The sequence below is a fragment of the Helicoverpa armigera genome, chromosome 17 (genome assembly GCF_030705265.1).
Source record: "Helicoverpa armigera isolate CAAS_96S chromosome 17, ASM3070526v1, whole genome shotgun sequence".
Classification (NCBI taxonomy): Eukaryota; Metazoa; Arthropoda; class Insecta; order Lepidoptera; family Noctuidae; genus Helicoverpa; species Helicoverpa armigera.
Window position 1 is genome coordinate 5,968,969 of NC_087136.1, and position 19,165 is coordinate 5,988,133.

At 35.9% G+C, this 19,165-nt stretch overlaps 1 protein-coding gene across 2 annotated transcripts in view; it reads right to left on the minus strand.

Moving 5' to 3' along the window:
* The window catches only part of LOC110374357 (A disintegrin and metalloproteinase with thrombospondin motifs 7), a 70,582-nt gene that overhangs the window by 38,587 nt on the left and 12,830 nt on the right, over nucleotides 1-19,165 (minus strand). Inside the window, exons 1-3 of one of the 2 annotated variants that reach the window (XM_021332035.3) lie at nucleotides 11,359-11,503; nucleotides 10,706-11,071; nucleotides 2,696-2,915 (exon numbers count right to left, since the gene is read on the minus strand). In XM_021332035.3, the coding sequence (XP_021187710.3) occupies nucleotides 2,696-2,915; nucleotides 10,706-10,889 (404 nt within the window). In that variant the 5' untranslated portion in view covers nucleotides 10,890-11,071; nucleotides 11,359-11,503. Of the gene's footprint in view, nucleotides 1-2,695; nucleotides 2,916-10,705; nucleotides 11,072-11,358; nucleotides 11,504-19,165 lie in introns of those variants that run through there. The other variant, XM_021332033.3, reaches the window with a different exon arrangement.

The window sequence follows — 19,165 nt, forward strand, 5'->3', positions numbered from 1 at the left end:
CCTTTGAAGTACCCTGATTGTAGGAAAATACAATGATATGCTTTTTGAAGTCTCGTCTTGGGTGGCAGATGCGTATTAAAACTTTAAACGATAATTAGCTCCAACACTTCTAGCGTACAAGAGACAAATTACGATCATTAATTCGTTTGCCAAATATTCTCATACTAATGATGACATCTTAAGCGGCAGACATTAAGAGAATAAAACAGTTATTTTTAGCACTTAATCACAAACTTTAAATCTAAATGTTCGTGAAGAAGACATAACAAAATCTTTTACGACAGTCGAATAAAACACGAGCCAAATAAATATCAAAAATGTCCTATTATAACTGTAGATTGTTAATGCGATTATATAAATAAAGAATGAAATAAACAAAGAGTCATTTGTTTAACTAGAAGTGATTCTGTAGCCGGTAGCGACAACAGTATTAATGCCGCGTCAAACGAACAACGGGCAGATTTACTAAGATTTATGTGCATACTCCTCGGAAACGGGCTCAGACTGTCTCAAGGTTAATACCTATTAAAATCACATAATTCCCAACGAACGAGATTACTTTTATGTATTTTTGTAGAATTGCAGAACATTTTGCAATGTCAGTTTGTTTAAGTCTCCATTTTAAACTATTAATCCCATCGACCGCGGATCAAAACTTCTGGTCTTTTCGCTCGATGAAATGGAGTCGTCCTAATTAACCAGGGGCTGCACGAGGTCTACACCAGATCGGTCCTGTAGATTGTCTACAGCCATCCTGTTAATATATTGTTTCCTTGATATTATAGTGCAATTAAAATGACCACTTACTGTCGACTTTTCAATACGACACCAGTAGACAAAATTAAGTTTAATATATGCAGATCAGTTTTTATGCTCATTTAAATACATACAGTAAGGATTTACTTCCTAATCAGCACTATACCGGCTCACAGATGACCATAAGCCAACATGATTGATTATATCAACTTCATTTTTTACGAACCATTGAGATAAGTGGGCGTATAATAAAAACAAGAATACAATCAGGTGATTGAATTAAAACTATACCTGTGTACAAAAGCATAATGAAATTCGCTAGCGATAAGGGAGATAATGTGTCATTAGTGGTAGTTTTGCTCTCAGATAAACGTCGATGTGGCCCAAACGATAGCGAAGCCAAGTTCAAATATTTGAGAAGGTCGATCCGCGATAGGCGAAAACAAAGTATGTCAGTCCAGTCGGCAACAGAGAGGGACGCGAGCGCACGCTTACTCTCTTATCTATTGTAATACGTCTGATGCCCGAAATTTCACATGGCCCGGGTTATCGCTCGGAGATAGACAATCGGAATCATGTTCTCATGTAACCTTTATGTATTAAATAAAAACGTTAGGTTAAATTGCTATTATACAGGCATGTAAAAACGTTAAAATATTTAATTGATTTTCCTCTTGTCAAAATGTTAAGTTTTTATAAATTAGGTAATTAATAAAAAATGCTTTGTCTTATTAGATGCATCATTGCACCTGTGCAAAACAAGAGGATAAAATCTTAGGTTTTTCAAAGAATTAATTCATGCCCGTTGCATTTTTACAATGTAAAGTTTGAAAAAAGGTCTTGGCAATACTCCCGTTTTTGTGGTTAGTCATGTTAATAAAAAAGGGCGACATGATAGAATTTTAAATCGTTGTGCTTGTAAAAACCGTAAAAATGCATGTAAAACCATTTATTATTTTATTTTCCTCACTTAAAATACCTTATTTTTATAAAAAATGGTTAATAAATTATGCTTTTGATTGCACAGTCTATTAATTTTGTATGCATTTGGGAAAAACAACAGTACAAAAAGTTTTTTTACGTAAAAAATATAAATCTTTTTATGTGGATACTTCGAGTTCAGCATTTTTTGTCTTTCTGGTATTTAAGAAGGAAATAATGTTCATTTATTTTCCATTTATTTAAAATCTTGATTGTTTAGAGGGAAAACCAGAATAAACTCATATTTTTAAGTTAAATGAGGAAAATACTAAAAATTTAAGATTTTTTGTGGTACAGGTATTTTTTAAAAGAAACGGGTCTCTACGTTTTTGAGGTGTCTAAGTTTTTGAGGAAATCGTAAAAATTGTTTTTTGTTCTTTCCCATTTTTTTTAATTCTTGTAATTTATAGCTATTCTTTATTCTAGGAAAAATCGATGACATCGGCTTTTAAACGGAAAAACATAAAATCTATGAATCTATGACCAAATTCATGTGTTACAGCATTCAAACATTGTGCGATCAATGTACTCGTTGTTATCGCTTGGCCGATGCCCGTGAACTTCAGTTGTATCTGCGTAAGCGCAAGATACTGTCACAGACACAATCTTATCTATTTAACTAATAGAAGAAACGACAAAAGTAACAATGAGCTGATTTTCGATATTTTTTTTGGTTTTTGGAGTTTAACGACACTAGATCTTATTGTTGTACCCACATTTAGATTTTAAGGAATACAGCCCTCAATAACTATGTATTATTGGGAAAAGTTGTAGAAACACAATATCCGCTCATGAGACATAAGCCTTATGTTTTAGTACAGCAAAGTATCTAAAGAGCATAAGTATTGTTTTGGTCCTCCCTCCCACATGAGTCTACCTATCTTCAACTTAGACAAAGATTATCATTACGAAAATGTCTTATACCTTATAACACAATAGATAAAGTTCTTTCACTTACCTCAGGTCCAGCCTGAGTTCTCTTCCATCAACAGTGAGATTATAATGCACGACGTGCGGCTGATGTTGCTCCGTGAAGTGAAGATCCCTTCGAGCGCGGGCATGACCATGCGCGTGGGAATGGTCCACAGCATGCGAGACCAGCTCTCCGAACCTCGTCACCTTTACTGGGTGAACCACTTGCACTTTTGACGCGTCCAGGTGTCGATGGGAGTAGATACCTGGATAGAAGAATTAAGGACTTTAATAAGAGAGTATATTGGTTCTTTTGGGAGTCAGGGTGTCAGTATTTTAAGGTTTACTGTGTAACGTAAAGAATATTCCAAATTTAAAATGGTAATGATAATGGGAGTTTGTGGTGCGGTACGGCCCATATAGCACACTTTTAGTGGTAATTTAAACTAGGGAAAAGTTTCATAATGTACTACTCCAGATGCGAGAGTACGAAGGCGTTACGGCATAGTTTGTGTTTGTAAATCGTACGCAATGGGATGAAAATAGCTGTTAAGTTTGGCTTACGATGAAAGGGTTATACGCACGATTGTAAAAAACGGCACACATATTGTTATATAATCGTATACAGTAAAACATACGGCTTTTAGACTTCAAGTGTTCAGTTCTTTGAAATGCATCGTAAATTCTAAACATCGAATGATAACCTAGATTATTTTTAATACTTTGCAATTTTTGTGTTCTGAGGAACATAATGACGGTGCTTTCTAGAAACAACGGAAAGACTGACGATAGTAAATAAATAAATTTGATGTGCACGTGTTTCGATTATGCAAGAAAACTCGAACCATATTCGGAATATGTCAGCTAGCGGTTTTTGTCGAAAAATTTAAATATAGACAACAGGTCCTATTACAGGTCAAATGATATGTCAGTGAACCTGTGACTGGCAGAGGACCAGACAGCAGAAAAGTATTGAGGTCCTTATGGGGAACCTAGTAACAATTCCTTTTAAAAAATAATACAATAAAAAAGACAATGGAACGTTAAGAACTCTTCACGTAAAATAAGCCGTGGACTTTAATGGCTTTGTACTTATGGAGTAATGTGGTTCGCCCTAAACGTGGCGCCAAGCGCCATTGCCGGGCGCCACTGCACTCGTATTTTTATAACTCATGGCGATTAACGCCTTAATTATACACCAACAACATTCCTCTAATAAATTATGATGACATTTCAAGCATTATTTTGCTTTTATTTTAGGGTATGCTCACTTCGATTCGAGATAAGAAATTAGAAGCAACATAATATTTTTGTTGTAATTTTATGTCTTTTAATTGCGAGTAAGTATGTGATCATGCTTGAGAAATAAATACGTAAGCATAATTACTGGTAGGACCTATATAAAATTTCCCATAACACGAGTAAGAATGTGTTCCTGATTCCTGTCCTGCGATTCTATAAAATTCGATCAACAACTCGCATTTCACTTCGATTCGTAATGTCATTTCATACTTTAGGGGAGGTAGGGGAGGGATGGGCACTTTTTCACATTTATTGCATAAAAAATTCAGATTTTACAGATAATCAACTTTTATTGCCATTTCTTATGTTTGGCTAGATAAAATCAAAGAGCTATCCTAAAAATTACAATCAGTTTCAACATTACGAGATATTTAAACGGTTTCAATAAAACCGTCGACACGTCAAAATTTTGTTTAGTCTGACATGCTTTAGTTGGTACTTACGTAGTGTTTAAAGTTACTTTTTGCTTTTTATAGGGTTTATCGTTTATAACATTTTGTCATAATAATTGCGTACTTTTTTGGGTCAGGGGTTTTTTTAAATTTATAATTTTATTTTATTTCATGGTTTTTTAAAGGAGCTCCTTAATTTTTCCTTCTTTTATGATGGGTTCGCTATATGCGATCTCAGCCAAAGGAAGCTGTTTAACAATCCTCATGACAAACTGGCTCTGGGAGAATTGCACAGATTGAGAAACAATAAAGATGGACCTTTGTTGATCCAGGGTTATATATCATTCTAGGGTTTCATCCGCCACATCCCATTTCCAGCATTAGGTTCTCGTCAATTAGAAACATGAAGAAAACTAGTCAAGACAAATTAAACGAGCCCAAACTCGATGGGTTTACTAAAAGGCAGTTCAGGGTTACGTCTCCTATCTTCGTGTCCTAACAGCAGACCAGCTCAGTGGTTCCAGAAGACATTAGTATTTCAAATTTTAGATCCCACATATGCTTGCAAGTAAACTGAGCGTGTAACATTCCTATCACACCTAACAAACGAGCTGATGACCTTGAAGACCTGAACCGATTTCCACCAAACATAGCTAAGAACACTCCCGAATGACATTCCTTTTAAACAAAAAAACCGCATTACAATCGGATCATCCGTTTGGGAGCTACGATGCCACATACACACACACACACACAGACACGTCAAACTTATAACACCCCGTCGTTTTTGCGTCGGGGGTTAAAAAGAATGGTTTGTGACGGGAAATTCTTAAAGATTTAATATAACGAGCAATACAAGAGGTATCAAAAGGTTAAAAAATAAAATTAACAGCTGATAAATATGGAGTCCCTAGATCAAGTTGGCAACGGTACCTGAAACAAGATTCTATAAAGGATTTTTAGCGCAGATTTATAACCTCACAAATTTTCACTGAAGAAGAAGAACAAAAATTTACAAATTATACATTACATGGTATGTCCAAGCCCCTACCATAGGGAGCATTGGACACTTTTGACTTAGTTTATAAAAAAAAAATCGGTAAAAAAACTTAAGTAAAACGGTTTTATCTTATGTGCACTGAAAACTAGAAAATAAAAAATAGTTACTTACCTGTCAACCTACGTAGGTGGTCCCGGTCATATTAGACTAAAATAAAAACGTGGGGCCCATAAACTATTGCTGTAGTACCTCTTCTAGAGGTATAATAGGTGTGGATTGCATCGACTTACTATAATCGTAACTGGAGATTTTGACAATCAATCATTAAGAATAGAAAATACACATACCTTTCATTAGTTTTCTTTATAACGATCCGAAACCGCAACAAAATATTTAAGTACTTTTACGAGTGTTTGTTCTTGACAACTCACAGAAATGACAGATAGTCTATGGATGAACACTGTTACCAGTCGGTAACGTAAACTACCCAATAAAAAAAAAACTATGATCAAATCAGAATAAGAGGACCCCTTTATTCTGATTTCATCATGTCTCCCAACTGCCCATCTCCCTACCTCCCTATAGATAGACAGATTTTGGCAGATCTGTCAAAATCTCGACTTTAATTTAGTTCAACTTGTCAACACGCTCGATAGTGTAGCGCTAGTGTAGTTTGACAATGTCAATCACGAAACTTTAAGGTAGAATTCCGTGGGTCGCGATTGTCGCAGCCGCGCGCGACAAAAGTCAACCTATGAAAATGTATGGCACCGCTGCCGAGGGCCGCGACAGTCGCGCGCGGACGACGAATTTCGTGAGCCGCTCGCGGCCGTACGCTTCTCAACATGGTCTAGCGCTTAATAACATCTATAGAATTTTAGTAAAACCAGAATTAAATTGTTGACAATGCCGCGAGCAGCTTACGAAATTCGTCGGCCGCGCGCGACTGTCACGGGTATCGGCAACGGTGCCATACATTTTCATAGGTTGACTATTGTCGCGTCCACGGAATTCCACCTTTAGATCGAAGTCGAAGTGAGAGTGATGTCGAAGTGAGTTGTGATATTTTATAGAATCGACATGCTGGTGCCAAGTTCAGTAACATAACCCCGTGGCACGCCAGCCCGACACGTTCCTAGACAACGAGATTCTCAGTAATACGTTCATTTTTTCATAGATAATCATAATTACTAGCTTATCACTCATCATATGAACGATTTCATATGAAATCTGTGTGCTTGGTCAGCGACGGAGCGGCGCTAGCTACTCGACACTTGCTGACTAGTAAGGCCACACAGGTTCGTCTAACAACTCGTGTTTTTCTCACTCCATATTAGTCTTCCGAGGCTCATACATAAATGAATTTAATTAAGGTAAAAACTACAATTGTTCGAGCCTTAGCCGGTATAAGTGCTCCCCCAGACGATAAATGGATTAATAGAGCGATAATTTTCTTAGAACTTGCCTTGAAAATTGTAGCTCAGACGATGTTTAATTGCGCGACTTTTTTTAAATAAGAAAACCAGAATTTTATTAATAAATCCGAATTTTAATGGTGGAGCATACAATTAAATAATAAAATACTATTAATACATAGAGCTATTATTCCCAAGAAGGCAGTAGGAAGGATTTATGTAAATTGTATTAATCAGCTGATTTTCATAATATATCTACTGTTCATTAAAATTGACCTTTCCACGAAGAGGTTTCGTAGGTCGCAGGCTAATCTTCAAAGTAGGTAGATGGTATTATGTTTCTCTATATAATATGATATTAATCATAAACCAATAATGTTTGTAGCAATCAGTGTTGTAATGAGACGCGTGGGCAGACTATTTCACGTCGCTGTAGTTACATGACTGCAATTATTCGTAATTACAGTGCGTCGGCACCGCCCCCTGCCGGGCGACAACAGACCTATCACTGCGACATGAATGGATGAACTATAAGCCCTTAACTTTAATAATACATCTGTTGTTACCTTTATGAATGATGATGAGTCCACAGAAAATTAATGACAAAACATGCCTCGTTGCAGCCAAATGTGTAAATCATTGCAGCAATGAATATATTTAAAACTGATTACCTAGTTTTCTATGTACGCACATATGTTGAGAATTAGTTGCGATAGTATCGATTACGCAAATTAATTTTATGCCCCATTCAATTAACGTTGGCAGGCAACCTAGATCGGTAAAGTTATCTCTTATATCTCCGGAGGGCGCCACGGACAAGTATCCACTATGAACCTATATGACGAAGAATTTGTTCGAACCGTCCTTATCTCGACCCGAGTACCCCCTGTGGTTTTAAGTATATAATCTAATAGAATTAATTATTATTCATCAAGTTCGAATACCGGATAGGAACCAGTCTGGTAATCTTCGCGTCTCTGAATTGGTTCCATATTGCTTTATTGTTATAGTCATTATATTTCGGGTCTTTGGTCAAGGCAACTCATAATTGACATTAGATTCTATCATTAATTTTTATAATTAGCGAATCAAATGCGTAAACTGTGCCTATTTCTAAGTCACCGAGCAACACAACTAATTTCTATGGGGCGATAAAAGTACGTTACATCACCCTTAATTGTACATAATCAGAGTGTGCAAACAAAGGTATTATATCTGATGTGACAAGAACAAACGTCTTAATATAGTTTCCTGTAAAAAATATAACATGCGTAACTATTTACATTGTGACTAAACGACTCTTACTGTGTACAGGTGTCTATAAAAATATTGCAGTAAAATGGCTTATGGCTTACCTATGGTTATTGCTTAATGACGATATTTTTATGTCAGGTTTGTATGATCGTCACAGTTATATATATGTAAAATAAAAAAAATAATTAATTATAAATGATGTAGTGCAGGCCACCGAATAATACGTGAACAGGCGCACGATTACATTGACGATCGCGTCCTCAGGCGACACTGACAGCTTTACGTCATGGGTCGCGTCACCAAGATCAACAGATTCGCGCCTTTCTGCACTTCTGATAAGATTGCTTCTCCAAATATTGAGCTTAGTAGATAAGACAATCAGGATCGTTATACTTTGCACTTTCCAGCGATAAATTTGGGCAATAATTAAGTACTTTTACGATATGATAATCAAACATTAAACTGTTAATTTATGGGATAAAGTGAGTTTTGGAAATTTTGCTTAGGGCGTAGACGCACTTTTGAGCAGGTACGAATTTAGACTGAAAGTTCGATGACCGTGTCGCTCACTAACAGCTTTGTTTTATAAATCCCGCCACCGATTGGCGCTTTACGGTTATTGGTTTGATTACGTTTATGCTTCATTTTGAAGCTTTCAGTTCAACTCACTCCACGTTATCGGCGATCTATTTTTGAAATGTTCTTAAGCCTGCAAATAGAACTTCTTACTGCAGTAGTGCTTTGGTTAATTCATGTTCCATCGGCCACTGCTTATTCGTATGAGAATTTGAGATGCTCTTACATTTATCAGGTAAGTACACCGTTTATTAATTCGCTGCAGGTGTAAGTATTATACATTTGTATTACGTACGACAATCGTAGTTTCATGCAGCCAGAATGTCTAAACGAACAAATGCAGACGCAGAAATTACATCACTTCTATTTACTTAAAACTTAACAGAAAAATCGGCACATCGTATGATTTTATAGACAGCGTTGTAAGCATTATTTTATGTTGATGATGAATTTTTAATTACATGCTGCTCCTAGCTAAATTACAATTAATTTATTTTGAAAATCTTTCTTAATGACCTATTTTTGTATTGACATTACCATGCTGTACCTAAGCTTAATAAAAAATAATAAAATGTCCTACCAAAGATATCAGTGTGCGGCAAAATGTCAGTTCGTAAGTAACACAATACTTCGCCATATTATTATAGTTTAGTTAGGGTTTAATTTTACAGTCCTTCATAAGTTGATTTTATGCGGTAGGTAACGACCTTAAAATGGATACTCAATATTGAGATTCGAGTATTTTATAACAAGTTGGAAATGACTAAATAACTACTGGTGTGGTCGGAGTCAGTAGATGAAATTTGTAATTAAAATAATTATATGTTCGTGGATACTGGTCTTGTGTTACGTAGTCTCTTGTAGGTATATCATATCGAATATGATTTAACAATAATAATTTATTGAAAACACGTTTATTGGTTGATTGTTGTGATTATTGGTCGGAAATAAATATTGTAAAACAATGTTCGGTCGATTATAATTTACGCGAAAATAGAAATTGACATGTATTATCTATACCAAAGATTTGGATAGTTATTTCCAGAAGATAATAAAATTTTCAAGAGTGTTTTAAAGAACCGAAATCCTCTTTTTAGAAGTCGGTTGTATTTACCGCCTAAATTATCTCAAACCACGTCTGTCACGCACGCTGCGGATCCAATTATGAGTATTTCAATCTAAAGTGACATTTACAAAACAAAGATTTAAGATTAGCGTGACGATATCCGAGGAAATGATACTTTATCCGCTGGCAGACCCTTGTCACGTGTCACATTTAATTGTAAATCTGATATATCGAATTATACGAAGATTTTGACCTCTAACGCCTTGCCACATTTTATATTAGTTTTGATTAACATAGGAATTTTAATTTGACGTATACTCGTAGTTCAATGAATGGGCTTGTCGGCGCAGAATTTTATTTTAAAACAGCAAATTATAAATATATATTTTTAAATACTAGCAGATCTGAAACTAGTTCAATTGACACAGAAATACCACTACAATGCATCTTGGCATTTAATCACTTTTATTATATTGTAAAGCATCTAAGCAAAACATGAATCGGTGCCAGCTCTAGACATTTACGAGTCATTATAATGGTGTTTTAAAATTCGCAACTACTGTATAAATAATAAGACAAATAGCTGGATATCGCCTACGATACCATTAACCCATTTCTTGCAAATGACTCTTCAAAGTTTATGAGAGTTCACAGCTAATGAATTAATTTATTTCAGTTATAGGTTGCTTAGTTTATAATTTATTTCTATACTAATCTCAGTTGATGACTATAAGAACCTATCTATTTTCTGCATAACTAAAATTAAATAAAAAGCAAAGTTTTATTTGCATGTCACGTGTAAATAATTTGATTTTAAATAAAAAATCAGCGAACTATTGCCACTACATAATTATTTAATATGACCTCAATACCTAGTTGAATCATTCTTGTCGAAGCCGTATTAAATAGATGAATTAGCTATTTTCATAAAAACAATTATCACACCAGTTTATTGAACACATTTTCTATGCTGACGAAGGAGAAAAAACGTAAATAGTGCGTCAGTGGTTTGATGACCTACAACACTTATAAGTAGAAAAAAAAAACTTACCAGTATGTAATAGGTTCTTTATGGTATCTTGAACATCCTTGTCCGCGTCTCCAGTGGACTTCGTGAGGTCTATCGTGACGTGCTTGGCGGCACACCAAGCCACCAACATTTGGAACAATAACAGTTTGAACAACGAACACCGCACATCCATCTTTCTGAGCACCCGAAACTCATTTACGCCCATTTTGAGTCCACGTTTAAAAATATAAGTCTTAAAATTTCACTTTTATGTCACCACACTATTACCGACAAAAGGACTGTCCTAACAATTTTCGTCGTAACATTTACGAAGCTTTATGCTTGTAGTTGGATATTGATAATGTACTCATCATCCGTCTTCTGAGCTGGTTTGGCATCATACACTACCTGAAACAAAAAATACAGATTAATCAGAACATGTCTCATACTTAGTTTTTGTACCTTCATAGTCGTCAATCGATTTTTTATAGATCATACCTATTGATATAATGGTTAATAACAGAGACATAATTTTAAGAGTGGCCAATTTAAATGTCACAATATTGAGGAAGCTATAATTTTATTTAAATACGATCAGAAAAATCAAAACGTAAAATTTAAATATTTACACCGCGAAAATAATTTAATACACACAGAAGAGGCAAAAATATCAAAGAAACAGCTCACTCACTTACCATGAATATTTTTTAAATAGTCCTACTTTAAAATAAGTTATTTTATGTTATAATTAAAAAGATAGAAGTCAAATAAATGAATGCGGTCCGCGACAGTGTTCCTACGTGTAGCGACGTACGATGTACGCGACCGCTGCCTATAGATCGCTATCTCTATCTGAGAGCCGGCTCGTAGGTTATATAATTATTCATAATTACGTTTATCTTCTCACTTCATATGTACACAAAATTTGGGAATACGTCCCAGAGATACAGTAATCTTTTTATGAAATCAATTCATTATAACAATAATTTGTTTTATGTCGGGAACAACTCTCGTCTCACCATACCAGTTATGACAAGAAATATGTAAAGCTGAACACGTAAAATTGTTAATGAAGTGACAATGTGGAGACATTAACATAATAACATTTTACAAGATACAGAGGCTGAGATTGAGACATAATATAATTTTATTGATGCCAAAAAAACTGACCGCATTCAACGGGGGACACCAAGAATAGCTGACTACTTCTCTTTATATGGCAGAGCTTTCTTCATCGGCATCGCGACAAAACACGAATGATTGACAGGCCGTAGAGTTATTTACAATTTTAACCCATAAATAAGCGGTCTTCCCTACAAATATGCACATACATTGTGCTACAATTTTAACATGAAAGTAGTGAACTTGTAAATTCCCACAGTACGTTACGTGTCAGGCAAGCTAAGAAGGAAAAAGAGTAAAACAATGGGCGGGACAAGACGTGCTTTTCTATGAAGGAATTTATTTTAGGAATAAGAATGAAAGGGCGCAGGGCCCACGCGCCACGTGCCGCGATAACGCAGGCGCCAGCACCTCGGCTGCGCTCTTTGTTTTTGTTTGGTCCTTCGGTACGGGAGGCAGGGCTCGGCGCCATGACGGATTGTTCAAAATGTTTACTGAGACGCTTTATGCCTCTGTAATTAACGTTATACCACGGCAACAACGAGTTACCCACTTTATCTTAGGAGTTAGCGCAGTTTCACCTGACGATTATGGCATTTAAACAATGATACAGCTACACAATGAATGAAAGTGCTTCATATAAAGACAAAAGACCTAACGGGTGGACATAATTGTGGTGATTGCGAACGTGACAACAGCTTACGAAAACTTTTTAATTATTATCATCGATATTGTAATATGATTCTTTTATATTTTTTCTTCGTATGCGTAACCACGCGTGACACCACGTTTGTGCCATATTTAATTAGCCTATGTGAGCACACCCACATGCCGCGTGCCAATATGGGCCACCTGTATCAAACATTAAGTACATATTACAACAGCAACCCGCTTCGTTACAGCTGTGTAAATTTTTTGATCTATTCTGTATTTAATAAAATCGGCTTGGTAACCACAAGGACTGTTAAGGTTGACTTTCATAGCTTAATGAAATTCATGATATATGAAACTGTAAAGTAAGACTGCTGGTATTTTTACTAGGAAATTCGTAACGTTCACTGGATATTATCGTGTATTTACTATCGAGTTTAATGGTTAAAATAATTATACACATTTTGTTTAACACGACACGGAGTTATTAAAATCAAAAGATTAACGTTCTATGCAGTGTGAGAAGATTAATTATTTCGCAAAAATAGGACTTTCTTTGAAGTCAGTTATACGGCCCATGTACCCATCAATAAATTACATCAATTTTAACATAATATCGCAAGTAAAATAATGACATCGCACGCAGAATAAACATGTTAATCTTTACAACTCTCTGATTTCGCGGTATCACGTAGTATCATTGTTATCAGCAAAGATAATTATATCTGTGTGTGTACAGCACCTAATCTTAGTGCTGACCCGATTCGTGCCTAGGCTAATAATGACGTATGGCCTGGACTCAATCTCTTCCACGGTCTTAGTCAAACATCTGATAATGGGACTTAGTGCTCGTCTCGTTTTGAGGACATTTAGTAATTTGGTCAGTTATATAATTCATATCTGTGTGTAAGTATTATTAACACTTATCTCTAAGTATATCTTAGACACCAATGACTGTGTTTCGGATGGCACGTTAAACTGTAGGTCCCGGCTGTCATTGAACATCCTTGGCAGTCGTTACGGGTAGTCAGAAGCCAGTAAGACTGACACCAGTCTAACCAAGGGGTATTGGGTTGCCCGGGTAACTGGGTTGAGGAGGTCAGATAGGCAGTCGCTTCTTGTAAAGCACTAGTACTCAGCTGAATCCGGTTAGACTGGAAGCCGACCCCAACATAGTTTGGGAAAAAGGCTCGGAGGATGATGATATCTCTATGAGATGAAACAAGTGGAGAAACTCGAGGGGCCCCGGTAACATCTGTGAACTTATGACAAACAAAACTGAAAATGTCGGCCGTAGATGTACAAATAAATTTGTCGGTCACCATCCAATCACGTAGGATTACTTGGTTGTAATTTTAACTAAGCTCGAATAATTGAATTTAAATTGCAGGTTGTAATTTAATGCTTAATATAGATAATGTGATGGTCTCGGACTACAAAAACTTGTACGGTCGGGCTGAAGGACAGGTCGGTGGCGCCAACAACTGACCAGCGAAGGAAAGGATTCCAATTATTCAAAGGCACACTCATAGTAGGTCCTTTTTTTCTTTAAAAATAATATACCAAGTTCCTTATTTAAATACTTTCAATAATAATCAAGTTTTGCGTAGTACATCACTTCCTGGACAGACGAAGAACGTCGAGATTAAAGATATATATCATTAAATTAAAATAATAATTACTTGCGGTAGTATGTACTTAGCTTGAAGCACTTTTACGAGTCTGAGTACCTACTTCAAGTTAATTTTCATAAATATTCTTTACGAAAACCTATATCAGGATACAGGGAATATTGATATATTTAGTTCTAAAACTAGTAAGTAGATGATAAAATAAGATTGCGCTGCAGACTTTTCTTCCTTCGCAGAAATAATTCGTGAAAATCATAAGACGTGTGTTGACGTTGATGCAAACTTTACACAGTCCCTTATCATAAATGTTCTATTTTTAATGTGCTGGTTAATTGTTCGCGATTTGTTTTATTCGTTCACTTCTCTTTACTCACGATGATAAGAGCTTTGTCGTGATTTTACGAGTTCAATGATTTATTTTTAATGTACTTCATGATTAATAAGCATCCTGATTACGTGACATTATAAAATAAATAATATAAAACCGGTAATTTATAAGATACCTATCTCTTTATATCCACTGCATGTGCATTGAGTTGTTATGAGAGTTTAAGTAATGAGGAGCATTTATATGCATTCACGTTTTTACAGACGACGCTTAACGTTTGCATTTAAAAACAAGATAAGTATTGTATATATTGGTTGATTAAAAGCCACGTGGAACTCGTTTACAATTATAATAATTTATTCAATCGATAAGAGGATGATATATAGTTAGTATTGGATAGAATTTTTAGTAAATAGTTTTGTAGTGGCTTGATGTGAAGGAGGCTTAACAATGCGCTTGCTGGGGGCATCCGTCATCGTCTCACGCGCACTCGCGCTTTGTCTGCAGCCATTGTGAGGACCGGTAGCGCCGGTTATGCTCGGCTCGAATTATTGCCCTTTATGAACCGACTGCCCTGCCGAGTGCCGAGCTCGTTCGAAAATATCTACACAGCTATGTGAAATAGGAATCACTTCGAACTTGTTACCGAGTGAAGGCAATCTTTTCAAAGATATGATGACTTAACAACCAATTTAAACGAAAGAATAGCCCGACCATTCACCCATTTGCCTAATTGATTAGTACAATATTGTAATTGTAAAACCAATAACGTTAATGAATATGACATTGAATGATGAAAAGCTTCCAATTTTGAAGATGGTTTAGATATACATAACAGGCTTAATTGATACAGAGGTCAGATGTAAACAAAATTGATAGTTCAATCAAACCATTAGGCAAAGCAGCGGCCTACGTGCTGTCTGTCACCCCAGTTTGATTGATTGCGTTGGTAGGTTACATCTCGTGGGAAACCCTAATAATAATTTAGCCTACAATACGATAAGTTTAATTTGTTTTTATGACTACAGTATCAATGATAGGCAATAAAGCACAGATTTTTTGTACAGTAATATTAGCCCCAGAAAAACCCGAGTCAGATACGGGGCGGGTCTCTATTATAAATGTACACTTGAAACAAAAAGACCCGGAAATTGTTCAAGGGAATCTGTAGACTGTCGAGTGGCGATGCGACTCATTTTTTCTGTCGGCTATTGTCTCCGAGAGTCGGCGTCACAGTGACAGGTGCCATTAGTAAAGACGCCCGACAAATGGCGACTGTCTGATCCAGATTTCATGACTACTCGTTATTAACGATCCGTAATATTCGGAGCAGTCTACAGTCTACTGTGAAGTTATTATCAGTTATGGGTTATGGAAAATTAAGATTTTAGTTAGAGACTGCTTGCAGTGATCCATTTTGTGTCATTTGTGTGAGTTCGTTGACATCATTTTTTGGCCATGATTTTAATAGGACCTCGTTATTATGTTCTGTTTTGGCCTCTGTGATATCCCTTTGCGAGTCTTATATTATGACTGAAACTTAAAACAATATTCTTGCCTGCGGGACTGTGCTAACAATTACGCATTACCTGTAAGGTGCAATAATTTTGGTACCTTCCTACGTATACCTATAAATATTATCTTATCTTCAAAGTAAATCGGCTACGTACATCCCACGTCACCGCAGACTATTGAACTTTAGCTCAACTTTGTAAACTAGCCTATCATAGCAAATCTGGTTTAACAAATTAATCTTGTCTCGTACGTAATATTGACTTTCTTGGCTGAAAATTAGTAAGCTCCTTCATATTAACTTCTTTAATATCAAAGGTTAATTTCAGCTTAATGATAATCTTCTCATACGCTCATATTCATTTTAATTAAACTGTCATACATTTACTTACTAATATCCTTACCATCTGCTACAATATAATGTAATGTAACCAAATATTTAACTACATTTTGAATATGAAATTTGACAGTTCTGACGTCTGATTATATTATCACGTTTTGTGCCAATTTATCGGACACAGATACGTGGTAACGTAAGCTACATATAACACAAATAAATAGCAACCGCAATACTTTTTATAAAATGTTTAAACGTGTTAAACATACAAACAAACAATCGTGGGAGAGACATCTATTCTTAGGAAAATATTGACCAGTCGTTTGTGTTGAAAGTACAAAAAGTATTCGTCAACCATTCACCTGTCACGCCTGTCACTTTGTTACCAATAGTCCAGGTCAAGAAATCAACCAAAGATGTCATTCATCAAAGTAAAGCTCCATTCATGCTGCAGGCTGTCCATATTAACTTGGCAATTGCATTTTCTGAATGGCCAGCTGTATTGATTATCGATAATAAATACAAGAAAGGGGAAAATTAACCCAAGAAGTCCGTGACAAGTAGGTTCTTTATTGTAAAGTGCATAACAGTTTTTCTGAATAGAAAATCCTACATTGATTTGTGGTTGGTCTACATTCGATGTGTGATGGCTTTGAGTCAACACGGAGCAAGGGGGAGGTTCGTCACTGGGTTGAATACTGACACTGCATTGTCTGCGAGACGTCATGAATAATTCATATAACCATTGTTTGTAAAAGTAAGCTCAGTGCATGGGAATTGGAATAAAAATAGATCATAGATTGTCTATTTATTTTTAGATCAATCAATACGAATATTTTTTTGTTAACTTTCATCCATTGTCACGATGTTAAGAGCCGTTATGGAATTGTGTCGCGTACGATAAGTCCTGCTTTGCACAATTATTAAGTTGTAACGATAAATCAACAACCTTATATGATTGACGGTGATTACGAAGAAATACTTAAAAAAATCTCATTAAACTTTCCCTTTAAGGGCATGTAGTTCGAATTATAAACAGTTTGCTCAAGAAATTTCGAACAACCTTTTGGCATGAACTAATGCTTCTGCATTTGCACACAACACCTGTCGTAATTCACGCTGGCAAAGTTGAACGACACGTAAATGTCTAAATACATAATGTGTATTATGTTTACTCGTATTTACATGATCTAGACGAATGAATGAAACCTGAGTCGTGCGGGCGTTTGATGACATTGCCCCTCATCGTTTACATTGACAACCGTCAGTTTCGTAGAACACCGATTTAGGATCGCGTGCGCATGTTCGTTCATGTAACACATTTCAAATGCGTAGGCCGAGATTTATCGGAATACCTATCGTGTAATGTCCTATTGTATTCACCTCCGCCGATAGAAATCAACTTTATTCAGGTTACAAATTGCATATGATAAGATTTTTTTATTCTCCGAAGGTAATTTTATTTTCTTGATGAAGATATTTCGCTGTGTCGGTTTGCCTCCAAATGTGCATTCCCACGGCAATTTGTATCAGGAATTTTGCAGCAAAGGCGCAGTATATGTCATTCCTTTGAATAATAATGAAAGGCACAGCAAGATTTGAGAGCTGTTATATGCAGCTTTATTTAATTAAATAAAACGACTATTTGGAACATTGAGCAATAACAATATATCAAGATATTGTAGCTATCAATAGTCTGCCACACAAACCCTAATTTATGTGACAGTTGATCGTTGCAAATTAATATTTTCGTTATTTATGTTCGAATTCCTTTCTAAGCTAATGTAAAATAACAGTGAAATAAATTACAGCGAGCGCAAACATTGTGTTTGAATTTGCGCTTAGTGCTAAGAGATGTAAATCAAAATATAGTGAAAATAAGTAATTTCTAGTAAAGAAACAAATCAATGTTACTCACATGCTATGGACAGGTTGTGCTATTTTAATCAGACAGCTTTTAATAAGCATGACATGTCCGGCCTATTGTCTAGCACTGACAACCCTAGTTTCGCATGTGGCCACGTGCATAGAGGGTCTAGTGTCAGATTAGTAAGAGATACTATCACGAACATACTTGGAAACCCGGTAGGTATTTAGGTATCTATTCCCAGAGACTGGTTTTTATAGAAAGAATGTTAATAGGCTAGCAAAATTAAGTCGGCCGCACCGTTGTTGTCGTACGAGTATTGTGTGAGAAATTCATACTACGTGTTTTACATAAACCAGTGTTTAATGAATGCACAACTGCGCGAATAAATCGCATTCTCGTTAGAAGTATTACATGGTATTTGTGAGGTGTTAAATATTTCTATTACGTAAAAGATTGTCCAGGTGTTTATTAACTAACTGTAAATGAAATTTATGGACAATAGATGTCGTCGTTTATCTAGTTGACGCTCGAATGTAATATTGCCTAAGTGGGTATAATATATGAAGGGCTGTCGCCATGTTTCATTTTTCCCGTGGTGGACTCATAAATGATTATGACATTACTGGCAGACGGCGAGCACGCGATAAAGGTGCTAATTAGATTGTCAGCCGCATAAGATTTGCATGTGGCTGAGATCGTTGCCTTGCAACTCGTCCTGTCACACGCCTGCCTGCCGACGGAAAGGTCGACCACTAGTGATGTGTCACTGTTACACTTCAGTTCCTTTTATCGATACAATACCAGAAAAGAAAAAGCATCACGAACTTCCTTTTTCATGATTTTGTATGGTTAGTTTTTCTAAATCCTATTTTTGTATTTTGAATTATAAACTATTGAAAAGAAGGAAAAGCTTAATAATAAAGGTTTCACGATCGGTATTGTCCTCTTCGTGATATTATGACAGTTATATTTCTGGGTTAGCTTGATTTGAGTCTGTTGAATGATTCTAGATTCTTGTTTTTAAAAAAACACTAAGATTATTCCTGATAAT